Source organism: Salvelinus fontinalis, unplaced genomic scaffold (assembly GCF_029448725.1).
Source record: "Salvelinus fontinalis isolate EN_2023a unplaced genomic scaffold, ASM2944872v1 scaffold_0244, whole genome shotgun sequence".
In the NCBI taxonomy this organism is placed as follows: domain Eukaryota; kingdom Metazoa; phylum Chordata; class Actinopteri; order Salmoniformes; family Salmonidae; genus Salvelinus; species Salvelinus fontinalis.
Window position 1 is genome coordinate 186,353 of NW_026600453.1, and position 25,735 is coordinate 212,087.

Sequence of the window (25,735 nt, forward strand, 5' to 3'; positions counted from 1 at the left end):
CCAGGGCGAAGGCAGGGCGAAGGCAGGACGTCAGAGCACCTGGAGTCTGGGTTGATGTTCTAACACAGACTGACAACTGTACCAGGTACCTGTGAGAAGGCCAGGGCGAAGGCAGGGCGAAGGCAGGGTGTCAGAGCACCTGGAGTCTGGGTTGATGTTCTAACACTGACTGACAACTGTACCAGGTACCTGTGAGAAGGCCAGGGCGAAGGCAGGGTGTCAGAGCACCTGGAGTCTGGGTTGATGTTCTAACACTGACTGACAACTGTACCAGGTACCTGTGAGAAGGCCAGGGCGAAGGCAGGACGTCGGAGCACCTGGAGTTCCAGCAGGTGATCCACTCCCTCTCTCATCACGGACTTGTTCTCACTGTGGAACATACGCTGGTACACACCCAGCAGCCATGACGGGTGGAACAGACTGACGCCTGAGAGAAGACAGACGGACGATTGGTAGGCAGTATTTAGCGGGATTTAAAAGGTTTGGGTTGTCACCTTATGGTTGAGAGAGACACACACACACACACACACACATCACCTTGACTATCATTCGCTGCTGTTTGGATCAACGTATGGATTCTGTTGAGCACAGGGCGGACCACATGAATCTACACAACACAGAGGAAAGGTCATAGTTCTTTACGACGTCATAATGGTGTTATAAATGTATAATGCATTATGAAGAGGGGTTTCATAGCAAGTGATATCCATATTATAACTTACCTGGTTCTCCTCCAGTGTCTCCATAACCAAGGCATAGTCCTCCCAGAACTCTCTGAGCAGCTTGCATCTGTCTGGGGCCCATCTGAATATGATCTCCTCATTAACTGCAAAGGTCTCACATAGTTACAATTAGGTTAAACTATACAGTTTTAGAGACTTGCGTATTATTCTGTATGGTGAAGAAAGTATTTTAATATGGTTAATATTATAATCAAGCTTGTCTGTCTGAATGTCAGTCACATGTATCAGCATCTTACCTTCACTTGACACTGAACTGCTTGGAAAGTCAACCGCCTCATCCTCTGACAGAGCGACACACCTTTTCAGTAGGTACAACGCCCGCTTCCGGGACACGTTGTCTTTGTGCGTCAGTCCATCTTGTAGAATCCTCCAGAACTGCAGAGAACGACGAGGGTCAGGTCGAGTATAGCTCAGACTTTGAGGAAGGGTGTGTTGCTGTAGTTTAGCCGGAGAGAAGAGATAGTCCGAGAGAGTTGTTAAACACAGCAAAGTGCGTTCTGTCACCACAGGTGAGTCCGTGTTTGAGCTGTCACTCTTGTGCCAGCTACACAAATCCTCTAAAATGAACTGGAGTTTACTCGCTATCCCATCCTCGCTGTAGCAGTTGAGGAGAGTGAAAATAAGCCGAACGGTGATTTTGGAGACCAGAGTATCCGATAACGTCTTGATACAGGACAGGGCAGATGAGAGGATCGACGTGGTCAATTCTTCGTTGGATGAGAGAGTGGGTAGGATGACTGACATGGCTTCGATAGCCACGTCGATACCCAGCCGCCCCTCACCCTGTCCGGGAAGCTCTTCCTCCGTCTCCCCGTCTGCCTGCTGGAAGGATGGCAGGACAGCGCGGGCGACTCGCCCCGAAACTGCCGCGTCACACAGTGTGTTGATGCAGACAGAAAGAAGCCTGCACACAGCGATGGTGATTTCATCCCTTCCATCTTGCACACGTTTACCTTTGCATGCCCCGTCTCCGTTAGAAACTTTCAAGAGAAGTGGTAAACATTGTGTCCAAATGATCGATTCAACTTTTCGGAGAAAGATGTCTCTTTTTGCAGCTGAAAAGGCAACTTTGTCGCCATCGTCAGATGTGTCAGACTGGGGTAGTTTACTAATTCCGTCAATAAACGTTGTCAGTGCCTCTACTCTTTCTGTGTCCGGCCACGAGTCAGTTGGCCAGCACAACGTGTTAAACAAAGTATCCGGATCATGGCAACTTGATAAAAGGGCATTGATTAAAATAGAAGACATTTCAAAAGTCTACTTCAATGTGTTCACAGAGATTCACACATGACCTCTTGTTTCCTGTCGGTATGTAAACTTCCTGATACGTCACTCACTGTTGCCAAACGCAACTCTCGCGAGAGAAATAAACTATTTAGCAACCCAAAGCTTCAAACTAGCCCAACTGCACCATATTTGCAAATATGTATATAAATACATGTGGCTCACTTAACCTGAGAAGAAGGAATTATTGTACTCTATACAACTCTCTATATATATATTACCTGCAGTGAAAAAAGTGTTTTATATTTCAAACATCCCTAATCTGAGACAGACCCACACCACTGACCACTCACATGTAACCTTTATTTAACTAGGCAAGTCAGTTAAGAACAAATTCTATTTACAATGATGGCCTACCCCGGCCAAACCCGGACGACGCTGGGCCAATTGTGCGCGGCCCTATAAGACTCCCAATCACGGCCGGATGTGACACGGCCTGGATTCGAAACAGGAACTGTAGTGACACCTCTTGCACTGAGATGCAGTGCCTTAGATCACTGCACCACTTGGGAGCCCAAAATAATTATTGTCAGATACAAAGCCTCTCTTTCTCTCGCTCTATTAATGGCAGGTGCACTTGGTGCAACATGCAGGACAGTCAGACTGATTGTGTTGGGTGGTTGAGGCAGGACATCAGACTGTGTTGGGTGGTTGAGGCAGGACATCAGACTGATTGTGTTGGGGGGTTGAGGCAGGACATCAGACTGATTGTGTTGGGTGGTTGAGGCAGGACATCAGACTGTGTTGGGTGGTTGAGGCAGGACATCAGACTGGTTGTGTTGGGGGGTTGAGGCAGGACATCAGACTGATTGTGTTGGGTGGTTGAGGCAGGACATCAGACTGATTGTGTTGGGTGGTGAGGCAGGACATCAGACTGGTTGTGTTGGGTGGTTGAGGCAGGACATCAGACTGATTGTGTTGGGTGGTTGAGGCAGGACATCAGACTGGTTGTGTTGGGTGGTTGAGGCAGGACATCAGACTGATTGTGTTGGGTGGTTGAGGCAGGACATCAGACTGGTTGTGTTGGGTGGTTGAGGCAGGACATCAGACTGATTGTGTTGGGTGGTTGAGGCAGGACATCAGACTGATTGTGTTGGGTGGTTGAGGCAGGACATCAGACTGATTGTGTTGGGGGGTTGAGGCAGGACATCAGACTGATTGTGTTGGGGGGTTGAGGCAGGGCGATTGCAGGAGTAGCAGTAAATGCATTGGGTCACATATGAAGCTCATGTGATCTATTGAGATTCAGTGGATCAGGAGATACTTTTCAGCATCAACGCATAACAATATACACCAATACAACACACACCAATACAACACACACCAATACAACACACACCAATAGAAAACACACCAATACAACACACACCAATACAACACACCAATAGAACACACCAATAGATGGCACCAATAGACACCACTATAACTCACTTGTTGTATTTGTTTCTACTATCAATCACTACAATAGTTATGCCTTTCATTGGAAGGAGAGTGTTCTTGAGCAAATCAACAAAAACATTCAAAAACTAGCAAATAAACTGGAGAAATAATGTCACTATTTCCTTGGATTAGTATTAAGATCATTCCATAGACCAGTGGCCTTCAAAACGTTTTCAGAGGGAACCCCATTTATTTCTGACAGAATTTCTGGGGACCAAATTGTTTTCACAATGATTTCCTAATGACATCACCCCATGCCAATATAATTTCAAACTCATGACCTTAAAATCAGTACATTCGATTTTTACATCAAATAACCTAAAATTCGTAATATTTCTCTTATCAAAATGAAAAGAAACCAATAAATACATTATCAAATTAAATTTTTCTAAATATCTTTCTCAAAAACGTATATTGTCCCATACTGCTAAATGACTTAAATGTAAATGTAAATACAATAATCCATACTCTTAAATGTTTGTTTGGCGACACCACTGCAGTTTCCCCTCAGCCCCACTAGGGGTCGCAACCGACATTGAATATCACTGCCATTGAATGTATTGTATCAAAAAAGAGATCAGTATTTAGGCTTATCGTATCTAATCCAAAGTGCACCATTTACACACTACAGTAACAAAGAGGTAATGGACCAATATAAAAGACAACTGATTTGTGTATTGTTGGGAATTGTTAGATAATAATGCACTGTTGGAACTAGGAACAAAAGCATTTCGCTACACGCGCAATAACATCTGCTAAATATGTGTATGTGACCAATAACATTTGATTTGATTTGACCCTAATATGTGCGTTGAGCAACGTACGGAGAGATTCGTCATCATTGCTTTATTTATATAATCATTCCAGTGTGCATGAAGACAATCACAGAAATAGTTCATAGTAATGTGCTGCTCTACTTATAGGTTTTTACTTTCTTAGTATAGAAAGAAAACATTTAGAAATATATTTAATACACAGGTAGTTTGACACAGGAGTGAATGTAAGATTGTCAAACAGTGCAAGCATGTTGAACTGTTTTTTACATTTTCATTTTTTGAGTTTTAGATACAAAAAAAAAAAAAAAGGATAATACATTGTTGCAGCTATGGCAGACTTGTAATATCATCACGACAAAATACACCATCTTGTATATGTGATGGTCATTTCAGAGCATTCTTTTTTATAGACAAACTGACATACAAGGGAAACAAAAGCAAAACATAAGATTAAAAATGCTGTTGGTTATTTTTAATAATGTAATGATGATACATTTAAATGTACACAGGATGTCAACGTGCAGTAAAGTCCTTTGCTCTTCACAACAGACCATAAAGTACTGCTAGAGATACTCCTGGTTCAAACTATGCCACGATTCACACAAACACCAATTAAGAAACTGAAGAAATGCAATGTTCACCCCTATTTACATACAGCTGTGTATAATTTACAGTTATTGATATGGTTACAATGTGTTAGTACCTCAAAGTAAAAAAATATAGTAAAATAGTTGAAAATATAAGACAATTATGTACAAAGTATCTACAAAAGGTAAAACAAAAAGTATCAAACATGTTCAATAAATATGTAGAGTATGGTCTGTATTGGGATAATTATTGAAAGCGATGGCCTCCTTCCGTTTCACAATGAATGCTACCAATACCAATCGATGTCAGACTTCTTCTCTCCTCTTAAAAATGTCCATAAAGTCCTCCAACATCTCTGTGCAGTCTCTCCCCTGTATCTGAGTCATACAGTAGAGCACAGGCATGAAGAGGGCCATCCATGGTCCTTGATGTAACCAGGCCAGCACAGTACAGTTTGGCCCGGTTGTGTAAAAACGTTACGTTCTACAGTTAGAACAATCGCTGCATGCAGCCACTCCCCTGTATCCTACAGTTTCATTGGAGGGGGATGTAGGTAGAGAATAGGCTTGAAGAAGGACATTGGTCCTCTGTGTTGTTCTACAGTATAAACTCCAACAGCTGTTCGTCTCCCAGTAGATCCAGAGACAGGCAGTTCATAGACCTGTGTCCATAGAAGGTGCCCTTAGCCGGGCAGTGGATGGGGAGATAGTAGCCCCCGTTGTTACACCCTGGGGGGCTCTTAGCGTTACTCTGGGAGTCCGGGAGGGGCAGGCCAAAGGTGTAGCTGTGGGAGGAGTCAGGGGGTAGAGTCGTGCCGAGGGGGGCGGGAGGGGCGAAGAGGCGAACGTCATCCAGACTCTGGCTGTGGCGGTCCACGCAATGGGATCTTGACTTCAGGATCTGCAATACAGAGAGAGAGAAAGAAAGCGAGAGAGTGAGTTTATGAAAGTAATAAGTGATGGAAGGAGAGGAAACATGGATTATCCTGAGAAAGGAGGAGGAGGAGGAGGAAGAGGAAGACCGAGGAGGAGGATAGGGGTCTTACCTGTCCCAGGGTATCTTTGCTGCGTAGTGTCACCAGGTCTTCATCTCTGTCTACCTGATCCCCCTTGAATCCTGTTAAAATGACATCACTGTAGTCAGCTAGAGGCAGGTATTTGGACTCCATTTTACACTCACATTTCAATTCAGGAATGCAAGAATCTGAAATATCATATCATTCCCAGGCCACTAGGTGGCATATGAGACTCAATTGTAATGTTCTTTATGAACAAACTCTCATCTCTGCTAAATTTTCAGTAGAACTAGTTAAACTAGTAGCAGTAGTACTTTCCCCCAGATATATATACACTGCTCAAAAAAAATAAAGTGAACACTTAAACAATACAATGTAACTCCAAGTCAATCACACTTCTGTGAAATCAAACTGTCCACTTAGGAAGCAACACTGATTGACAATAAATTTCACATGCTGTTGTGCAAATGGAATAGACAACAGGTGGAAATTATAGGCAATTAGCAAGACACCCCCAATAAAGGAGTGGTTCTGCAGGTGGTGACCACAAACCACTTCTCAGTTCCTATGCTTCCTGGCTGATGTTTTGGTCACTTTTGAATGCTGGCGGTGCTTTCACTCTAGTGGTAGCATGAGACGGAGTCTACAACCCACACAAGTGGCTCAGGTAGTGCAGCTCATCCAGGATGGCACATCAATGCGAGCTGTGGCAAGAAGGTTTGCTGTGTCAGTCAGCGTAGTGTCCAGAGCATGGCGGCGCTACCAGGAGACAGGCCACTACATCAGGAGACGTGGAGGAGGCCGTAGGAGGGCAACAACCCAGCAGCAGGACCGCTACCTCCGCCTTTGTGCAAGGAGGAGCAGGAGGAGCACTGCCAGAGCCCTGCAAAATGACCTCCAGCAGGCCACAAATGTGCATGTGTCTGCTCAAACGGTCAGAAACAGACTCCATGAGGGTGGTATGAGGGCCCGACGTCCACAGGTGGGGGTTGTGCTTACAGCCCAACACCGTGCAGGACGTTTGGCATTTGCCAGAGAACACCAAGATTGGCAAATTCGCCACTGGCGCCGTGTGCTCTTCACAGATGAAAGCAGGTTCACACTGAGCACATGTGACAGACATGACAGAGTCTGGAGACGCCGTGGGGAACGTTCTGCTGCCTGCAACATCCTCCAGCATGACTGGTTTGGCGGTGGGTCAGTCATGGTGTGGGGTGGCATTTCTTTGGGGGGCCGCACAGCCCTCCATGTGCTCGCCAGAGGTAGCCTGACTGCCATTAGGTACCGAGATGAGATCCTCAGACCCCTTGTGAGACCATATGCTGGTGCGGTTGGCCCTGGGTTCCTCCTAATGCAAGACAATGCTAGACCTAATGTGGCTGGAGTGTGTCAGCAGTTCCTGCAAGAGGAAAGCATTGATGCTATGGACTGGCCCGCCCGTTCCCCAGACCTGAATCCAATTGAGCACATCTGGGACATCATGTCTCGCTCCATCCACCAACGCCACTTTGCACCACAGACTGTCCAGGAGTTGGCGGATGCTTTAGTCCAGGTCTGGGAGGAGATCCCTCAGGAGACCATCCGCCACCTATTCAGGAGCATGCCCAGGCGTTGTAGGGAGGTCATACAGGCACGTGGAGGCCACACACACTACTGAGCCTAATTTTGACTTGTTTTAAGGACATTACATGAAAGTTGGATCAGCCTGTAGTGTGGTTTTCCACTTTAATTTTGACTGACTCCAAATCCAGACCTCCATGGGTTGATAAATTTGATTTCCATTTAATTTGTGTGATTTTGTTGTCAGCACATTCAACTATGTAAAGAAAAAAGTATTTAATAAGAATATTTCATTCATTCAGATCTAGAATGTGTTATTTTAGTGTTCCCTTTATTTTTTTGAGCAGTGTATATAGAACAAATGCAGGTTTTGGTAGTACGTTATTCAAAACACTTCTCTAATGTCCTATATGTTGTCAGTTGTTAAAATACTTACAATATAATGTGATAAGAACTCATATAGCTTACAACCTCACTCACCTTCACAATGAGTCTCTGAGGTGAGCACGGGACAATCAACCTCACTCACCTTCACAATGAGTCTCTGAGGTGAGCACAGGCCAATCAACCTCACTCACCTTCACAATGAGTCTCTGGGGTGAGCACGGGACAATCAACCTCACTCACCTTCACAATGAGTCTCTGGGGTGAGCACGGGACAATCAACTTCACTCACCTTCACAATGAGTCTCTGGGGTGAGCACGGGACAATCAACTTCACTCACCTTCACAATGAGTCTCTGGGGTGAGCACGGGACAATCAACCTCACTCACCTTCACAATGAGTCTCTGGGGTGAGCACGGGACAATCAACCTCACAATGAGTCTCTGGGGTGAGCACGGGACAATCAACCTCACTCACCTTCACAATGAGTCTCTGGGGTGAGCACGGGACAATCAACCTCACTCACCTTCACAATGAGTCTCTGGGGTGAGCACGGGACAATCAACCTCACTCACCTTCACAATGAGTGTCTGGGGTGAGCACGGGACAATCAACCTCACTCACCTTCACAATGAGTCTCTGAGGTGAGCACGGGACAATCAACCGACACGCCCTCAATCAGCTCAGCCAATCTCAGCATTTCCTCTGGGTCGTCCACGGAAACCTCTCCTGGACTGTCCAAGCTGGCCTGCTGGGTCTCTGGAGAGGAGAAGCAGAATACTTAGTGGAATTACTACTCTTGAATGAACGATCCATGTGTCCAGTAGTATTCCACTTAGAATGAAGCGATATACACAACAGGTGACATCAATAAGGGATCATAGCTTTCACTGTGATTCACCTGGTCAGTCTGTCATGGAAAGTGTCTCTGGAACAGAGGAATGAATCCACAAATAAAACTGTCTTTGTTCTAATAACCACACTAACATACCATGTAGAATTAAGCAAAGTATTTGGCAAGCATTCTAAGTGGTATTCTAGTGTGGATATTGGAATGCAGCCACAGTTAACTGAACATGGAGTATTTATTCTAAACCGCAGGTATGTGTGTGTGTGTGTACGTGTATGTATGCATGTGTGTGTGTGTGTGTATGTATGTGTATGTGTATTACTTGAGTAACTGGGCAGCAGACCATAAACAGGTCATTCTGTGGGCTGTGTGTGTGTGTGTGTGTGTGTGTGTGTGTGTGTGTGTGTGTGTGTGTGTGTGTGTGTGTGTGTGTGTGTGTGTGTGTGTGTGTGTGTGTGTATTACTTGAGTAACAGGGCAGCAGACCATAAACAGGTCATTCTGTGGGCTGTGGGAGGATGGGAGTAAAACATCTTTGCATAATCTTTATCTTTAAAACTTTTGTGAAGATAAGAGATGAATGCCAGTAGCATACTTCCTGAACACTGAATTCCAGAACACTGACAAACCATGTTGCTGTTGCTCCACTTCTGATGACTCACCAAGTAACATGGCAGATGTTCTACACCTATCTTTATGTTGAGTGAGTGAGACTAGTAGGGTGTCCAATCAAAAAGACATATTTTGACCAATGGGTAAAACTATATGTTAATTGTGTAGACAATCCTCTAAGAAAACCAATCGTTCAAACCTCATGTCTCCATCATAATCCGTTCTAAACTAATTGGAGTTTTTACCCTTGTAGGATGGTCAAGATCAGGGCTACTAAATCAATGGAGGCCAGAGAAGAAAACGTGGTCATAAATCAGGAGAATAGCATCGTGTCAGAATTAAGGCCCACTGACAGGCTCACCGTTCAACTCTACAGACAGGCTCGCCGCTCAACTCTACAGACAGGCTCGCCGCTCAACTCTACAGACAGGCTCGCCGCTCAACTCTACAGACAGGCTCGCCGCTCAACTCTACAGACAGGCTCGCCGCTCAACTCTACAGACAGGCTCGCCGCTCAACTCTACAGACAGGCTCGCCGCTCAACTCTACAGACAGGCTCGCCGCTCAACTCTACAGACAGGCTCGCCGCTCAACTCTACAGACAGGCTCGCCGCTCAACTCTACAGACAGGCTCGCCGCTCAACTCTACAGACAGGCTCGCCGCTCAACTCTACAGACAGGCTCGCCGCTCAACTCTACAGACAGGCTCGCCGCTCAACTCTACAGACAGGCTCGCCGCTCAACTCTACAGACAGGCTCGCCGCTCAACTCTACAGACAGGCTCGCCGCTCAACTCTACAGACAGGCTCGCCGCTCAACTCTACAGACAGGCTCGCCGCTCAACTCTACAGACAGGCTCGCCGCTCAACTCTACAGACAGGCTCGCCGCTCAACTCTACAGACAGGCTCGCCGCTCAACTCTACAGACAGGCTCGCCGCTCAACTCTACAGACAGGCTCGCCGCTCAACTCTACAGACAGGCTCGCCGCTCAACTCTACAGACAGGCTCGCCGCTCAACTCTACAGACAGGCTCGCCGCTCAACTCTACAGACAGGCTCACCGTTGAACTTGTCCTTTTTCTTCTCAAATCCAGAGGACATAAAACAATATAGAGGTAAGATAGATATCAATTTTGAGACATGACATTTAGTATTTGCATATTTTACTATACACTGTCCATATTAAATGTGAAGTTCCTGTTCTTTTTCGAAGATTTATCAGAAAAACAAACGTATCTCTGAAATGTCAAAGGAACATTTATTTCAGCTCATGATGTTAATTTTGCTTTTCGTGACCTGCAGAAACAACTTTGCAGACAACCACAACATGTCAAATCCTCAAAAAGTCACAGCAGAGAAAGCTGCACTGCTCTGTCACCGCTCTGCTTATTTTCGGATATATTAGGTCAGGAAATCCAACTGGTTGGATATAATGTTAATAATATGAATGATACGTCAGACAAAGACCCCACTGAACGATTCAGAACACGAAGAATCATATTTGTCGTGGTCAAATGTATTTCATAACACAAGGAAGTTCAATTTCATCACAAAAGCTTGTTTTCACCCACTCCAGGTAGAGTGGATGGACACCATACATTGCGTAGGAGTAAGGTTGCCTGACCTAAGATATTGGATCAAGCTGCATCAGATACACACCATCAGACTGCCACTTTCTGTCTGTCTCTCACACACACACACACACACACACACACACACACACACACTTCGACTGATACCTTAAACTCTAACCTCCTCTCTCACCTTCCTCCTGCCACTCCTCTTCATCAGTGCGTGCTTTGCTGCCCGTGTCCACGCCCGAAGTGTGAGAACTCCCGTGACTCGCCGCCGAACTGAAACACTTCTCCATCCTCTTCCTCAGCCCAGTCTCCTCCTCCATGGACGCCATCTCCATGGAGATGCTGCTGTGTTGCCGTGTCGCATCGCGGTCTGCCTCGATGCCCGAGCTGGAGGTAGAGTGTCGGGACAAGCCGGGGCTGCCCCCCTCGCTGCCCCCTGGAGGGTCTACATCCAGGTCATCACTGATGTACGACTCCCTGTAGCGCTTCTTCTCTGGAGGGGGACAGAGAGGGGAGGTGGACAGGAGGGGAGGAGGATGTTCAAATTAAGCCATTCATTCACAGAGGAGAGGAGAAGAGAGGGGAGGAGAGAATAGAGGAGAAGAGAGGGGAGGAGAATAGAGGAGAGGAGAGAATAAAGGAGAAGAGAAGGGAGGAGAATAGAGGGGAGGAGAATAGAGGAGAGGAGAAGAGGGGAGGAGAATAGAGGGGAGGAGAATAGAGGGGAGGAGAATAGAGGGGAGGAGAATAGAGGAGAGGAGAGAATAGAGGGGAGGAGAAGAGGGGAGGAGAATAGAGGGGAGGAGAATAGAGGGGAGGAGAATAGAGGGGAGGAGAAAATAGAGGAGAATAGAGGAGAGGAGAGAATAGAGGAGAGGAGAGAATAGAGGAGAATAGAGGGGAGGAGAATAGAGGGGAGGAGAATAGAGGAGAGGAGAGAATAGAGGAGAGGAGAGAATAGAGGAGAGGAGAGAATAGAGGAGAGGAGAGAATAGAGGAGAGGAGAGAATAGAGGAGAGGAGAGAATAGAGGAGAGGAGAGAATAGAGGAGAAGAGAGGGGAGGAGAATAGAGGGGAGGAAAATAGAGGAGAAGAGAGGGGAGGAGAGAATAGAGGAGAAGAGAAGGGAGGAGAATAGAGGAGAGGAAAAGAGAGGGGAGGAGAAGAGGGGAGAGGAGAGAATAGAGGAGAAGAGAAGAGAGGAGAGAATAGAGGAGAGGAGAGAATAGAGGAGAATAGAGGGGAGGAGAATAGAGGGGAGGAGAATAGAGGAGAGGAGAGAATAGAGGAGAGGAGAGAATAGAGGAGAGGAGAGAATAGAGGAGAGGAGAGAATAGAGGAGAGGAGAGAATAGAGGAGAAGAGAGGGGAGGAGAATAGAGGGGAGGAAAATAGAGGAGAAGAGAGGGGAGGAGAGAATAGAGGAGAAGAGAAGGGAGGAGAATAGAGGAGAGGAAAAGAGAGGGGAGGAGAAGAGGGGAGAGGAGAGAATAGAGGAGAAGAGAAGGGAGGAGAATAGAGGAGAGGAAAAGAGAGGGGAGGAGAATAGAGGAGAAGAGAGGGGAGGAGAAGAGGGGAGGAGAAGAGAGGGGAGGAGAATAGAGGAGAGGAGAGAATAGAGGAGAGAAGAGGAGAAGAGAGGGGAGGAGAATAGAGGAGAGGATAATAGAGGGGAGGAGAAGAGAGGGGAGGAGAGAATAGAGGAGAAGGGAGGAGAGAGGAGAGGAAAAGAGAGGGGAGGAGAATAGAGGAGAGGAGAGAATAGAGGAGAGGAGAGAATAGAGGAGAGGAGAGAATAGAGGAGAAGAGAGGGGAGGAGAATAGAGGAGAGGAAAAGAGAGGAGAAGAGAGGGGAGGAGAAGAGAGGGGAGGAGAAGAGAGGGGAGGAGAAGAGAGGGGAGGAGAAGAGAGGGGAGGAGAAGAGAGGGGAGGAGAAGAGAGGGGAGGAGAATAGAGGAGAGGAGAATAGAGGAGAGGAATAGAGAGGGGAGGAATAGAGAGGGGAGCAGAATAGAGGAGAGGAGAGAATAGAGGAGAGGAGAGAATAGAGGAGAAGAGAGGGGAGGAGAATAGAGGAGAGGAAAAGAGAGGGGAGGAGAAGAGGGGAGGAGAAGAGAGGGGAGGAGAAGAGGGGAGGAGAAGAGAGGGGAGGAGAAGAGAGGGGAGGAGAATAGAGGAGAGGAGAATAGAGGAGAGGAGAATAGAGGAGAGGAGAATAGAGGAGAGGAGAATAGAGGAGAGGAGAATAGAGAGGGGGGGAATAGAGAGGGGAGCAGAATAGAGGAGAGGAGAGAATAGAGGAGAGAATAGAGGAGAAGAGAGGGGAGGAGAATAGAGGAGAGGAGAATAGAGGAGAGGAGAAGAGGAGAAGAGAGGGGAGGAGAAGAGGGGAGAGGAGAGAATAGAGGAGAGGAGAGAATAGAGGAGAGGAGAATAGAGGAGAGAATAGAGGAGAGGAGAATAGAGGGGAGGAAAATAGAGGAGAAGAGAGGGTAGGAGAAGAGGGGAGAGGAGAGAATAGAGGAGAAGAGAAGGGAGGAGAATAGAGGAGAGGAAAAGAGAGGGGAGGAGAAGAGGGGAGAGGAGAGAATAGAGGAGAAGAGAAGGGAGGAGAATAGAGGGGAGGAGAATAGAGGGGAGGAAAGAGAGGGGAGGAAAATAGAGGAGAAGAGAGGGGAGGAGAAGAGAGGAGAGGAGAATAGAGGAGAGGAGAAGAGAGGAGAGGAGAAGAGAGGGGAGGAGAAGAGGGGAGGAGAAGAGAGGAGAATAGAGGAGTAGAGAGGAGAAACACTGGAAATTTGGCTTCAAACAGATTAAAATGTTAATGCAATCAAGAACATTAGTTATCATGTTACTTGATAGATAACCATTAGTTATGGTGTTACTCCATAGATAACCATTAGTTATGGTGTTACTTCATAGATAACCATTAGTTATGGTGTTACTCCATAGATAACCATTAGACCTCATCTCTAATCACTCTGAAACACATTACCCTCCTCTCTCCCTCCCTCCCTGCTCACCCTCGCTGTCCTCCAGCTGTCGGAGGTGTTTGAGGGCAGGCTGGAGACTGAGGTAGAGTCGGTGGCTGTTGCTGAGGTGCAGGAGGAGGTGGCGCGAGCGGAACGGAGACCCAGTGTAGTAGACCAGCTTCCTGGCCGACGGCAGACCATCTGGCTGGATCTCAAATTTCTTCCCCTGAAGAAACAGGAGAAGGGAGGGCAACATGATGACATCATTATTTATTTATTTGACCTGGTAGATTGAGTAAGAACACTAGGCGGCTGGTAGCCTAGCGGTTAAGAGCAGGTAGCCTAGCGGTTAAGAGCAGGTAGCCTAGCGGTTAAGAGCAGGTAGCCTAGCGGTTAAGAGCAGGTAGCCTAGCGGTTAAGAGCAGGTAGCCTAGCGGTTAAGAGCAGGTAGCCTAGCGGTTAAGAGCAGGTAGCCTAGCGGTTAAGAGCAGGTAGCCTAGCGGTTAAGAGCAGGTAGCCTAGCGGTTAAGAGCAGGTAGCCTAGCGGTTAAGAGCAAGTAGCCTAGCGGTTAAGAGCAAGTAGCCTAGCGGTTAAGAGCAGGTAGCCTAGCGGTTAAGAGCAGGTAGCCTAGCGGTTAAGAGCATTGGGCCAATGACCGAAAGTTGCTCTGGGTAAGAGTGTCTACTAAATGACTAAAATGTACATGTAAAATGTAACCCTGAGGACAGGAGGACATGGTGGAATCCTACACAGCTCAGTGTAATTAAAACCCTCATTAAATAATCATTCTAATACCACTTCATTTAAAATACAATGGGTAGATAAGAGCATGGCGTTAGTAAGGCCAAGGCTGTGAGTTCAATTCCCACCGGGATCACATACACCTCCACTAACAATGCATGCACTCACTGTACAGGAAGTCACTTTACATATGTTAATATAAAGTGGAGGGTACCAGGAAGGTGAGTCGTCCCACGTTGGACCAGGGGAAGTCATAGAGAAGCTGCCGGATGTTGTCCGCCTCCTGAGGAAATGACACACACATTACAAAGACATTGGTTACACTTCCATTGAAGGATTTATTAGTAGCTTATATGGACAGTGAATCATTAGTTCATATGTAATAAATCATTAATAAACTGTTTTAAAGTGTGAACCAAACTCATTGGGTCAAAATCATCTTTTGGGTGTTTTGCCAAATAGTGAGCTTCTGTGGTGTCAAAGGGCTGGTCTTCGTGAGCATATTGAGAGATTCATACTTTATTCACAAGTCCAGATTGTATCATGTAATACAGTTTTAAAGAAAACATTACAGGTTTGGCTTGACAGGAAGATGTACAACACGTGTTTCTCTCCTTTATCAGTGGGCCATCTGGACCTTGCTAAGACCAAGAGGCCTGATAGGTCCTCACAGTCTCTCACCTCACCTCCTCTCACACCTCACCTCACACCACACCACACCACACCTCACACCACCTCACACCACACCATCTCATACCATCTCACCTCACCACAGTCTACTGGGTATGTAATCACCTCAACCCCCCTAAATCACTACAGATCCCAGACCCCTAACTAATCCTCCCAGAGTGTGTGTGTGTGTGTGTGTGTGTGTGTGTGTGTGTGTGTGTGTGTGTGTGTGTGTGTGTGTGTGTGTGTGTGTGTGTGTGTGTGTGCGTCTAATCCTCCCAGATGGACTCTGACGGACAAATCAAAAGGCTGAGATGGGATGGCCCCCAGCCCATTGTTTTGTCCTAAATGGCACCCTATTTCCTATATAGTGCACTACCTATAAGGCTCTGGTCAAAAGTAGTGCACCAAATAGGGAATAGGGTGCCATTTGGACTCAGCATGCAATGTTTTACTGCTGTCTCTGGATAACCTACACATTCCTCACATGGTTGATGTAGAGGGCATAGTAGGAGGAGGGTGGATGATTTGAGAGGCAGGTTCACTCTGACGCACACACTGACACACGTAGACAGATAGGACACATATCCTCAAACACAGCAACATTAACCCCCCCCCCCCCACACACACACACACACACACGTAGACAGATGGGACACATATCTTCAAACACAGCAACATTAACCCCCCCCCCCCACCCCACACACACCTGATAAAGCTGCATTCCTCTGAGGGTCAGCCCCAGCAGAGCTGTGCCTCTCTCTTCTTTCTTGTCCTGAGAGACAGAAGAATGAAGGATGAGGTGTCAGTCAAGCATCTGAGTCCCTAAAGAGAACAAGATAACAGGCAATCCTGTTACCCAACCCACAGCCCAACCCCAACCCACAGCCTAACCCCAACCCCAACCCACAGCCCCCCAACCCACAGCCTAACCCCAACCCACAGCCTAACCCCAACCCACAGCCCAACCCCAACCCACAGCCCCCCAACCCACAGCCTAACCCCAACCCACAGCCTAACCCCAACCCCAACCCACAGCCCAACCCCAACCCCAACCCACAGCCTAACCCCAACCCACAGCCTAACCCCAACCCACAGCCTAACCCAACCCAACCCACAGCCCAACCCCAACCCACAGCCTAACCCCAACCCCAACCCACAGCCCAACCCCAACCCACAGCCTAACCCCAACCCACAGCCTAACCCCAACCCACAGCCTAACCCCAACCCACAGCCTAACCCCAACCCACAGCCTAACCCCAACCCACAGCCTAACCCCAACCCACAGCCTAACCCCAACCCACAGCCTAACCCCAACCCCAACCCACAGCCTAACCCCAACCCCAACCCACAGCCTAACCCCAACCCACAGCCTAACCCCAACCCACAGCCTAACCCCAACCCCAACCCACGCCTAACCCCAACCCACAGCCCAACCCCAACCCCAACCCACAGCCTAACCCCAACCCCAACCCACAGCCTAACCCCAACCCACAGCCCAACCCCAACCCACAGCCTAACCCCAACCCACAACCCACAGCCTAACCAGCCAACCCCAACCCACAGCCTAACCCCAACCCACAGCCTAACCCCAACCCACAGCCTAACCCCAACCCCAACCCACAGCCTAACCCCAACCCCAACCCACAGCCCAACCCCAACCCACAGCCCAACCCCAACCCACAGCCCAACCCCAACCCACAGCCTAACCCCAACCCACAGCCTAACCCCAACCCACAGCCTAACCCCAACCCCAACCCACAGCCTAACCCCAACCCACAGCCTAACCCCAACCCACAGCCTAACCCCAACCCACAGCCTAACCCCAACCCACAGCCTAACCCCAACCCCAACCCACAGCCTAACCCCAACCCCAACCCACAGCCTAACCCCAACCCACAGCCTAACCCCAACCCCAACCCACAGCCTAACCAACCCACAGCCTAACCCCAACCCACAGCCTAACCCCAACCCCAACCCACAGCCTAACCCCAACCCACAGCCTAACCCCAACCCCAACCCACAGCCTAACCCCAACCCACAGCCTAACCCCAACCCACAGCCTAACCCCAACCCACAGCCTAACCCCAACCCACAGCCTAACCCCAACCCCAACCCCAACCCACAGCCTAACCCCAACCCCAACCCACAGCCTAACCCCAACCCACAGCCTAACCCCAACCCCAGCCACCCCAACCCACAGCCTAACCCCAACCCCAACCCACAGCCTAACCCCAACCCACAGCCTAACCCCAACCCACAGCCTAACCCCAACCCACAGCCTAACCCCAACCCACAGCCTAACCCCAACCCACAGCCTAACCCCAACCCACAGCCTAACCCCTCCACTCCTCCACTGGGAACATTTGATGAACCCCAAATGTCACCCTACTCCCTATTTAGTGCCCTCCTTTTGATCAGGACCCATACAGCTCTGGTCTAAAGTAGTGCAATATACAGGGAATAGGGTACCATTTGGGAGGCTGACATTGGGCTGGACTCGGAAAACGCAGACGCAAATGGATGTACTGTATCAGCCTCTATTACCTAATACACACACACCATCCCCCCAATAAGGCCAACTGGATACATTCGTTTAAGAGTAACAATTCAAATCTCTGTTTAGACGTCTGTCAGCAGCGGCTCTGTGCCATACACGTTGAAGCTCCATATCTCTGTTTAGACGTCTGTCAGCAGCGGCTCTGTGCCATACACGTTGAAACTCCATATCTCTGTTTAGACGTCTGTCTGTAGTGGCTCTGTGCCATACACGTTGAAACTCCATATCTCTGTTTAGCCGTCTCTCTGCAGCGGCTCTGTGCCATACACGTTGAAACTCCATATCTCTGTTTAGACGTCTGTCTGTAGTGGCTCTGTGCCATACACGTTGAAACTCCATATCTCTGTTTAGACGTCTGTCAGCAGCGGCTCTGTGCCATACACGTTGAAGCTCCATATCTCTGTTTAGACGTCTGTCTGCAGCGGCTCTGTGCCATACATGTTGAAACTCCATATCCCTGTTTAGACGTCTGTCTGCAGCGGCTCTGTGCCATACACGTTGAAACTCCATATCTCTGTTTAGACGTCTGTCAGCAGCGGCTCTGTGCCATACACGTTGAAACTCCATATCTCTGTTTAGACGTCTGTCTGCAGCGGCTCTGTGCCATACACGTTGAAGCTCCATATCTCTGTTTAGACGTCTGTCTGCAGCGGCTCTGTGCCATACACGTTGAAACTCCATATCTCTGTTTAGACGTCTGTCAGCAGCGGCTCTGTGCCATACACGTTGAAACTCCATATCTCTGTTTAGCCGTCTGTCTGTAGTGGCTCTGTGCCATACATGTTGAAACTCCATGTGAAACTATTTCAGTGATTGTTTGTGTACGTGTAGTGTTTTATGCTTTGGCTAATTTTGAAAACACACAATAACTTTTGCTTGCTTCAGCCTAATAAATGTGGGCTGTGGACAAGGATTATTCAGTACAGCAAGAAGAGGATATACCTCCCTCCTGAGTCTGGTTCCTCTCTAGGTATCTTCCTTTTTGGGAACTTTTCCTGGCCACTGAGCTCCTGTCTCTGTTTGGTCTTTGGGGTCTTAAGACATTTGAATGATTGCTTCACTCTGCTATGAGATCTCAGACTGACCTTCTGTAGCCTGTAGAAGGTGACGGGGACGTCCTCGAGACGACAGGCCTCTTTGATGAAGTGGAGTACCGCATCACGTGGCGTCATGCCCCACAGCTCCTTGTGTACCTTGGGACCGTGACAGAGCAGGTAGTCCACCCCACGCTTCGCCACAATCTGAAGATGGAGAGAGAAAACAACACACATTGGTTCAATATTACTGTAGAACAGCGGTCTACAACCTTTTCTATCTGAGAGATACTTAAAAAAAATAAAATAACGTCGCGAGCTACTCTTCTTTTCTAGCTTTCAAATAGGCCCATTCTTCTCCTCTCCTCTACCCTGCAACTCTTCCCAGGGTCCGTGATGTGCAAGAGATGTGTTTTCTGACAATATACCTAGTAAAATAATGGTTCATAAAATTATATTTTGTATTTTCTAGAATTCGGTTTTCTCCCGTTTTATTAGAAAGGTCTTTGTTTCTGGCCATTTTGAGCCTGTAATCGAACCTAGAAAACGCTGATGCTCCAGATACTCAACTAGTCTAAAGAAGGTCAGTTTTATTGCTTCTTTAATCAGCACAACAGTTTTCAGCTGTGCTAACATCATTGCAAAAGGGTTTTCTAATGATCAATTAGCCTTTTAAAATGATAAACTTGGATTAGCTAACACAACGTGCCATTGGAACACAGGAGTGATGGTTGCTGATAATGGGCCTCTGTACGACTATGTAGATATTCCATAAATGTGCTGTTTCCAGCCCCAATAATAATTTACAACATTAACGATGTCTATACTGTATTTCGGATCAACTTGATGTTATTTTAAAAATTGAAAAAAAACAAGGACATTTCTAAGTGAGCCCAAACTTTTGAACGGTAGTGTAGATCTGTCAGGTAAGCCTACAAGACAGTTATCATCCGCATCTCTTACTGGCTACATACTGAGTTTTCACCAAACAGACAGACAGGAGGCATCTCTTACTGGCTACATACTGAGTTTTCACCAAACAGACAGACAGGAGGCATCTCTTACTGGCTACATACTGAGTTTTCACCAAACAGACAGACAGGAGGCATCTCTTACTGGCTACATACTGAGTTTTCACCAAACAGACAGACAGGAGGCATCTCTTACTGGCTACATACTGAGTTTTCACCAAACAGACAGGAGGCAATATTGCTGGAAATTAATTGGCAGATAGTGTTACGTTTGGCTTTTCAAACCAATAGCATCTAACCAGGGATGGGATCATGTCAAAGTGGCTTTGATTGGATAGTAGCCAGGAGCTTTATGTTCACGACAGTTTGCATGGAACACGTGAAAAAATACATTACTTTCAGAATTGATTGGCGTGCTACTCATAGGTGGGCTGCAAGCTACTGGCAGCTCGCCATCAGCGGTGGAGAAAGTATCCAATTGTCATACTTAGTAAAAGTAAAGATACCCTAATAGAAAATGCCTCTAGTAAAAGTAAGTCACCAAGTAAAATACTACTTGAGTAAAAGTCTTTGGTTTTAAATATAATTAAGTATAAAAAGTCAATTATACAAATCATTTCAAATTCCTTAAATTAAGCAAACCAGACATAACTGACTGTCTTGAGAGAGAGAGAGAGAGAGAGAGTGAGACACAGAGAGAGACAGATTTTCTTGAGAGAGAAAAACAGAGAAAGACAGAGAGACCACATTCAGACAATATCGCTGTAGAACCATTTCCTGAGAATGGCAGTGGCCACGTGTAAGAAAATGTATGGTATCTCAACACGTAGACTTCCCCAGGCCCCACACACTCTCACACTTACCCAGGGAGGGAAGTACTCTTTGGGTTGGAAGTAGCGGGTGCCTCCCTGGTTCTTCCCAGGTAGGGGATGATCCTCCAGGTCAGCTTGTAGAGCATACCCAGCCAGCTGGAAGTACACCTGGAAAATGGGAGTTCATTGTGTTATTGTGTATTTTTGAATGTTTGTGATTGTCATACGATGAAGAAATCTAAAATAAAATGTTAGAAAGAAAGAACACAAGTACACCTCCTCCTGCTGACGACACTCTGAACGCAATACCCTCTCTCTCAGGTCAGAGAAGTACAGACGCCTCGCCTTCCGCTCACTGGGGGGAGAGGTAGAGAGGCAGGGTCACTAGATTTAATAACAATGGAGTTGTAGGAGGTAAAGGGAGTTAATGAGATACAGAGCTGGGTATATTAAATCCACATTTTTGGAGGGAGACCTCGAGTGCATCCAGCAACGGGTCAGAAGGATGATGGTATGTTAGGAGCATTAGGAAATAAGCATTGCTGTTCGGTTCCAGCAACGGGTCAGAAGGATGATGGTATGTTTAGAGTATTAGGAAATAAGCATTGCTGTTCGGTTCCAGCAACGGGTCAGAAGGATGATGGTATGTTAGGAGGATTAGGAAATAAGCATGATGTTTGGAGCCTCACCAGATGAGCCTGCCGTTCTCCACATAGTACTGCACCTTGAGGCAGAGCACCAGGGGGAGGGATCTCTTCTGTAACCCCTGAGGAAACAACACACAACCATGGTGAAACACCCCACAACCGTGGTGAAACACCCCACCCCACAACCGTGGTGAAACACCCCACCCCACAACCGTGGTGAAACGCCCCACAACCGTGGTGAAACGCCCCCCAACCGTGGTGAAACGCCCCCCAACCGTGGTGAAACGCCCCCCAACCGTGGTGAAACGCCCCCCAACCGTGGTGAAACGCCCCCCAACCGTGGTGAAACGCCCCCCAACCGTGGTGAAACGCCCCCCAACCGTGGTGAAACGCCGCCCAACCGTGGTGAAACGCCGCCCAACCGTGGTGAAACGCCGCCCAACCGTGGTGAAACGCCGCCCAACCGTGGTGAAACGCCCCCCAACCGTGGTGAAACGCCGCCCAACCGTGGTGAAACACCCCACAACCGTGGTGAAACACCCCACAACCGTGGTGAAACACCCCACAACCGTGGTGAAACACCCCACAACCGTGGTGAAACACCCCACAACCGTGGTGAAACACCCCACAACCGTGGTGAAACACCCCACAACCGTGGTGAAACACCCCACAACCGTGGTGAAACACCCCACAACCGTGGTGAAACACCCCACAACCGTGGTGAAACACCCCACCCCACAACCGTGGTGAAACACCCCACCCCACAACCGTGGTGAAACACCCCACCCCACAACCGTGGTGAAACACCCCACAACCGTGGTGAAACACCCCACAACCGTGGTGAAACACCCCACAACCGTGGTGAAACACCCCACAACCGTGGTGAAACACCCCACAACCGTGGTGAAACACCCCACAACCGTGGTGAAACACCCCACAACCGTGGTGAAACACCCCACAACCGTGGTGAAACACCCCACAACCGTGGTGAAACACCGCAAAACCTTGGTGAAACACCCCACAACCGTGGTGAAACACCCCCCAACCGTGGTGAAACACCCCACAACCGTGGTGAACCACCCCACAACCGTGGTGAAACACCCCACAACCGTGGTGAAACACCCCACCCCACAACCGTGGTGAAACACCCCACCCCACAACCGTGGTGAAACACCCCACAACCGTGGTGAAACACCCCACAACCGTAGTGAAACACCCCACAACCGTGGTGAAACACCCCACAACCGTGGTGAAATACCCCACAACCGTGGTGAAACACCCCACAACCGTGGTGAAACACCCCCCAACCGTGGTGAAACACCCCCCAACCGTGGTGAAACACCCCCCAACCGTGGTGAAACACCCCCCAACCGTGGTGAAACACCCCCCAACCGTGGTGAAACACCCCACAACCGTGGTGAACCACCCCACCCCACAACCGTGGTGAAACACCCCACAACCGTGGTGAAACACCCCACCCCACAACCGTGGTGAAACACCCCACCCCACAACCGTGGTGAAACACCCCACCCCACAACCGTGGTGAAACACCCCACCCCACAACCGTGGTGAAACACCCCACAACCGTGGTGAAACACCCCACAACCGTGGTGAAACACCCCACAACCGTGGTGAACCACCCCACAACCGTGGTGAAACACCCCACAACCGTGGTGAAACACCCCACCCCACAACCGTGGTGAAACACCCCACCGCACAACCGTGGTGAAACACCCCACAACCGTGGTGAAACACCCCACAACCGTGGTGAAACACCCCACAACCGTGGTGAAACACCCCACAACCGTGGTGAAACACCCCACAACCGTGGTGAAACACCCCCCCCCCCCACAACCGTGGTGAAACACCCCCACAACCGTGGTGAAACACCCCCACAACCGTGGTGAAACACCCCCACAACCGTGGTGAAACACCCCCCAACCGTGGTGAAACGCCCCCCAACCGTGGTGAAACGCCCCACAACCGTGGTGAAACGCCCCACAACCGTGGTGAAACGCCCCACAACCGTGGTGAAACGCCCCCCCCCCACACAACCGTGGTGAAACGCCCCCACACAACCGTGGTGAAACGCCCCCACACAACCGTGGTGAAACGCCCCCACACAACCGTGGTGAAACGCCCCCACAACCGTGGTGAAACGCCCCCACAACCGTGGTGAAACACCCCACCCCACAACCGTGGTGAAACACCCCACCCCACAACCGTGGTGAAACACCCCACCCCACAACCGTGGTGAAACACCCCACAACCGTGGTGAAACACCCCACAACCGTAGTGAAACACCCCACAACCGTGGTGAAACACCCCACAACCGTGGTGAAATACCCCACAACCGTGGTGAAATACCCCACAACCGTGGTGAAACACCCCACAACCGTGGTGAAACACCCCACAACCGTGGTGAAACACCCCCCAACCGTGGTGAAACACCCCCCAACCGTGGTGAAACACCCCCCAACCGTGGTGAAACACCCCCCAACCGTGGTGAAACACCCCCCAACCGTGGTGAAACACCCCACAACCGTGGTGAACCACCCCACCCCACAACCGTGGTGAAACACCCCACAACCGTGGTGAAACACCCCACCCCACAACCGTGGTGAAACACCCCACCCCACAACCGTGGTGAAACACCCCACAACCGTGGTGAAACACCCCACAACCGTGGTGAACCACCCCACAACCGTGGTGAAACACCCCACAACCGTGGTGAAACACCCCACCCCACAACCGTGGTGAAACACCCCACCGCACAACCGTGGTGAAACACCCCACCGCACAACCGTGGTGAAACACCCCACAACCGTGGTGAAACACCCCACAACCGTGGTGAAACACCCCACAACCGTGGTGAAACACCCCCCCCCCCCACAACCGTGGTGAAACACCCCCACAACCGTGGTGAAACACCCCCACAACCGTGGTGAAACACCCCCACAACCGTGGTGAAACGCCCCCCAACCGTGGTGAAACGCCCCCCAACCGTGGTGAAACGCCCCACAACCGTGGTGAAACGCCCCACAACCGTGGTGAAACGCCCCCCCCCACACAACCGTGGTGAAACGCCCCCACACAACCGTGGTGAAACGCCCCCACACAACCGTGGTGAAACGCCCCCACAACCGTGGTGAAACGCCCCCACAACCGTGGTGAAACGCCCCCACAACCGTGGTGAAACGCCCCCACAACCGGGGTGAAACGCCCCCACAACCGTGGTGAAACGCCCCCACAACCGTGGTGAAACGCCCCCACAACCGTGGTGAAACGCCCCCACAACCGTGGTGAAACGCCCCCACAACCGTGGTGAAACGCCCCCCACCCGTGGTGAAACGCCCCCCAACCGTGGTGAAACGCCCCCCAACCGTGGTGAAACGCCCCCCAACCGTGGTGAAACGCCCCCCAACCGTGGTGAAACGCCCCCCAACCGTGGTGAAACGCCCCCCAACCGTGGTGAAACGCCCCCCAACCGTGGTGAAACGCCGCACAACCGTGGTGAAACGCCGCACAACCGTGGTGAAACGCCCCACAACCGTGGTGAAACGCCCCACAACCGTGGTGAAACGCCCCACCCCACAACCGTGGTGAAACGCCCCACCGCACAACCGTGGTGAAACACCGCACAACCGTGGTGAAACACCGCACAACCGTGGTGAAACACCGCACAACCGTGGTGAAACACCGCACAACCGTGGTGAAACACCCCACAACCGTGGTGAAACACCCCACAACCGTGGTGAAACACCCCACAACCGTGGTGAAACACCCCACAACCGTGGTGAAACACCCCACAACCGTGGTGAAACACCCCACAACCGTGGTGAAACACCCCACAACCGTGGTGAAACACCCCACAACCATGGTGAAACACCCCACAACCATGGTGAAACACCCCACAACCATGGTGAAACACCGCACAACCATGGTGAAACAACACAGGGATGCCAGTGCTGGACATCTTTATAATAGAAGACAGGACACAACACAACCACGGGTGAACGAATGGGCCTGGTAATGCAATGTAAAGGCATAGCATGAACTATTTGTCATGTGAAGAACAATACACAGCTAGATACAGGGCAGTGGGCTGCAGTGAGCTGGTGGGTTAACGAGGGAGGTGTGTGTTCTGATACATCCCAGACACCATCCATGTCAGAATACATCAATAAGTAGATTGGAGCACTCTTACCTTCCCTGAATCTTGCTTCCATTCCTTAGGGAAATACTTGGTCAGCTTATCTTCCATGTCCAGAAAGATGTGCTCATTGTCTGAGGTAAAACAGGAGACCCTCAGTCAAACAAAATAATAATTAACTCAAGCGTAAAATCTGCCTAACAATGACATTAGAGTAAAGAAAGAAAGAAAACACTTGTTCTTCCATTGGTGTGGTCAATGCAACTAGCAGGCAAACGACACAACTGTTGTGTTGACAGCTATGCTAATGCTAATACATGCCTGTTGACAGCTATGCTAATGCT

The 25,735-nt window shown here is 49.2% G+C and overlaps 2 protein-coding genes across 3 annotated transcripts in view; both read right to left on the bottom strand.

Moving 5' to 3' along the window:
- Positions 1-2,074, bottom strand: part of LOC129844868 (probable methyltransferase TARBP1) — a 40,024-nt gene extending 37,950 nt beyond the window's left edge. The window contains exons 1-4 of one of the 2 annotated variants that reach the window (XM_055913031.1): positions 980-2,074; positions 723-826; positions 538-607; positions 279-427 (exon numbers count right to left, since the gene is read on the bottom strand). In XM_055913031.1, the coding sequence (XP_055769006.1) occupies positions 279-427; positions 538-607; positions 723-826; positions 980-1,991 (1,335 nt within the window). In that variant the 5' untranslated portion in view covers positions 1,992-2,074. Of the gene's footprint in view, positions 1-278; positions 428-537; positions 608-722; positions 837-979 lie in introns of both variants that reach the window. The other variant, XM_055913032.1, reaches the window with a different exon arrangement.
- Positions 2,075-4,298: 2,224 nt separating this feature from the next.
- The window catches only part of LOC129844867 (FERM domain-containing protein 6-like), a 36,108-nt gene continuing 14,671 nt past the window's right edge, over positions 4,299-25,735 (bottom strand). The window contains exons 4-15 of the mRNA XM_055913030.1: positions 25,446-25,525; positions 21,281-21,357; positions 20,868-20,946; positions 20,643-20,759; positions 18,860-19,015; positions 15,924-15,989; positions 14,760-14,828; positions 13,855-14,029; positions 11,017-11,325; positions 8,416-8,550; positions 5,877-5,947; positions 4,299-5,731 (exon numbers count right to left, since the gene is read on the bottom strand). Coding sequence (XP_055769005.1) covers positions 5,429-5,731; positions 5,877-5,947; positions 8,416-8,550; positions 11,017-11,325; positions 13,855-14,029; positions 14,760-14,828; positions 15,924-15,989; positions 18,860-19,015; positions 20,643-20,759; positions 20,868-20,946; positions 21,281-21,357; positions 25,446-25,525 — 1,637 coding nt within the window. The 3' untranslated portion in view covers positions 4,299-5,428. The remainder of the gene's footprint in view (positions 5,732-5,876; positions 5,948-8,415; positions 8,551-11,016; positions 11,326-13,854; positions 14,030-14,759; positions 14,829-15,923; positions 15,990-18,859; positions 19,016-20,642; positions 20,760-20,867; positions 20,947-21,280; positions 21,358-25,445; positions 25,526-25,735) is intronic.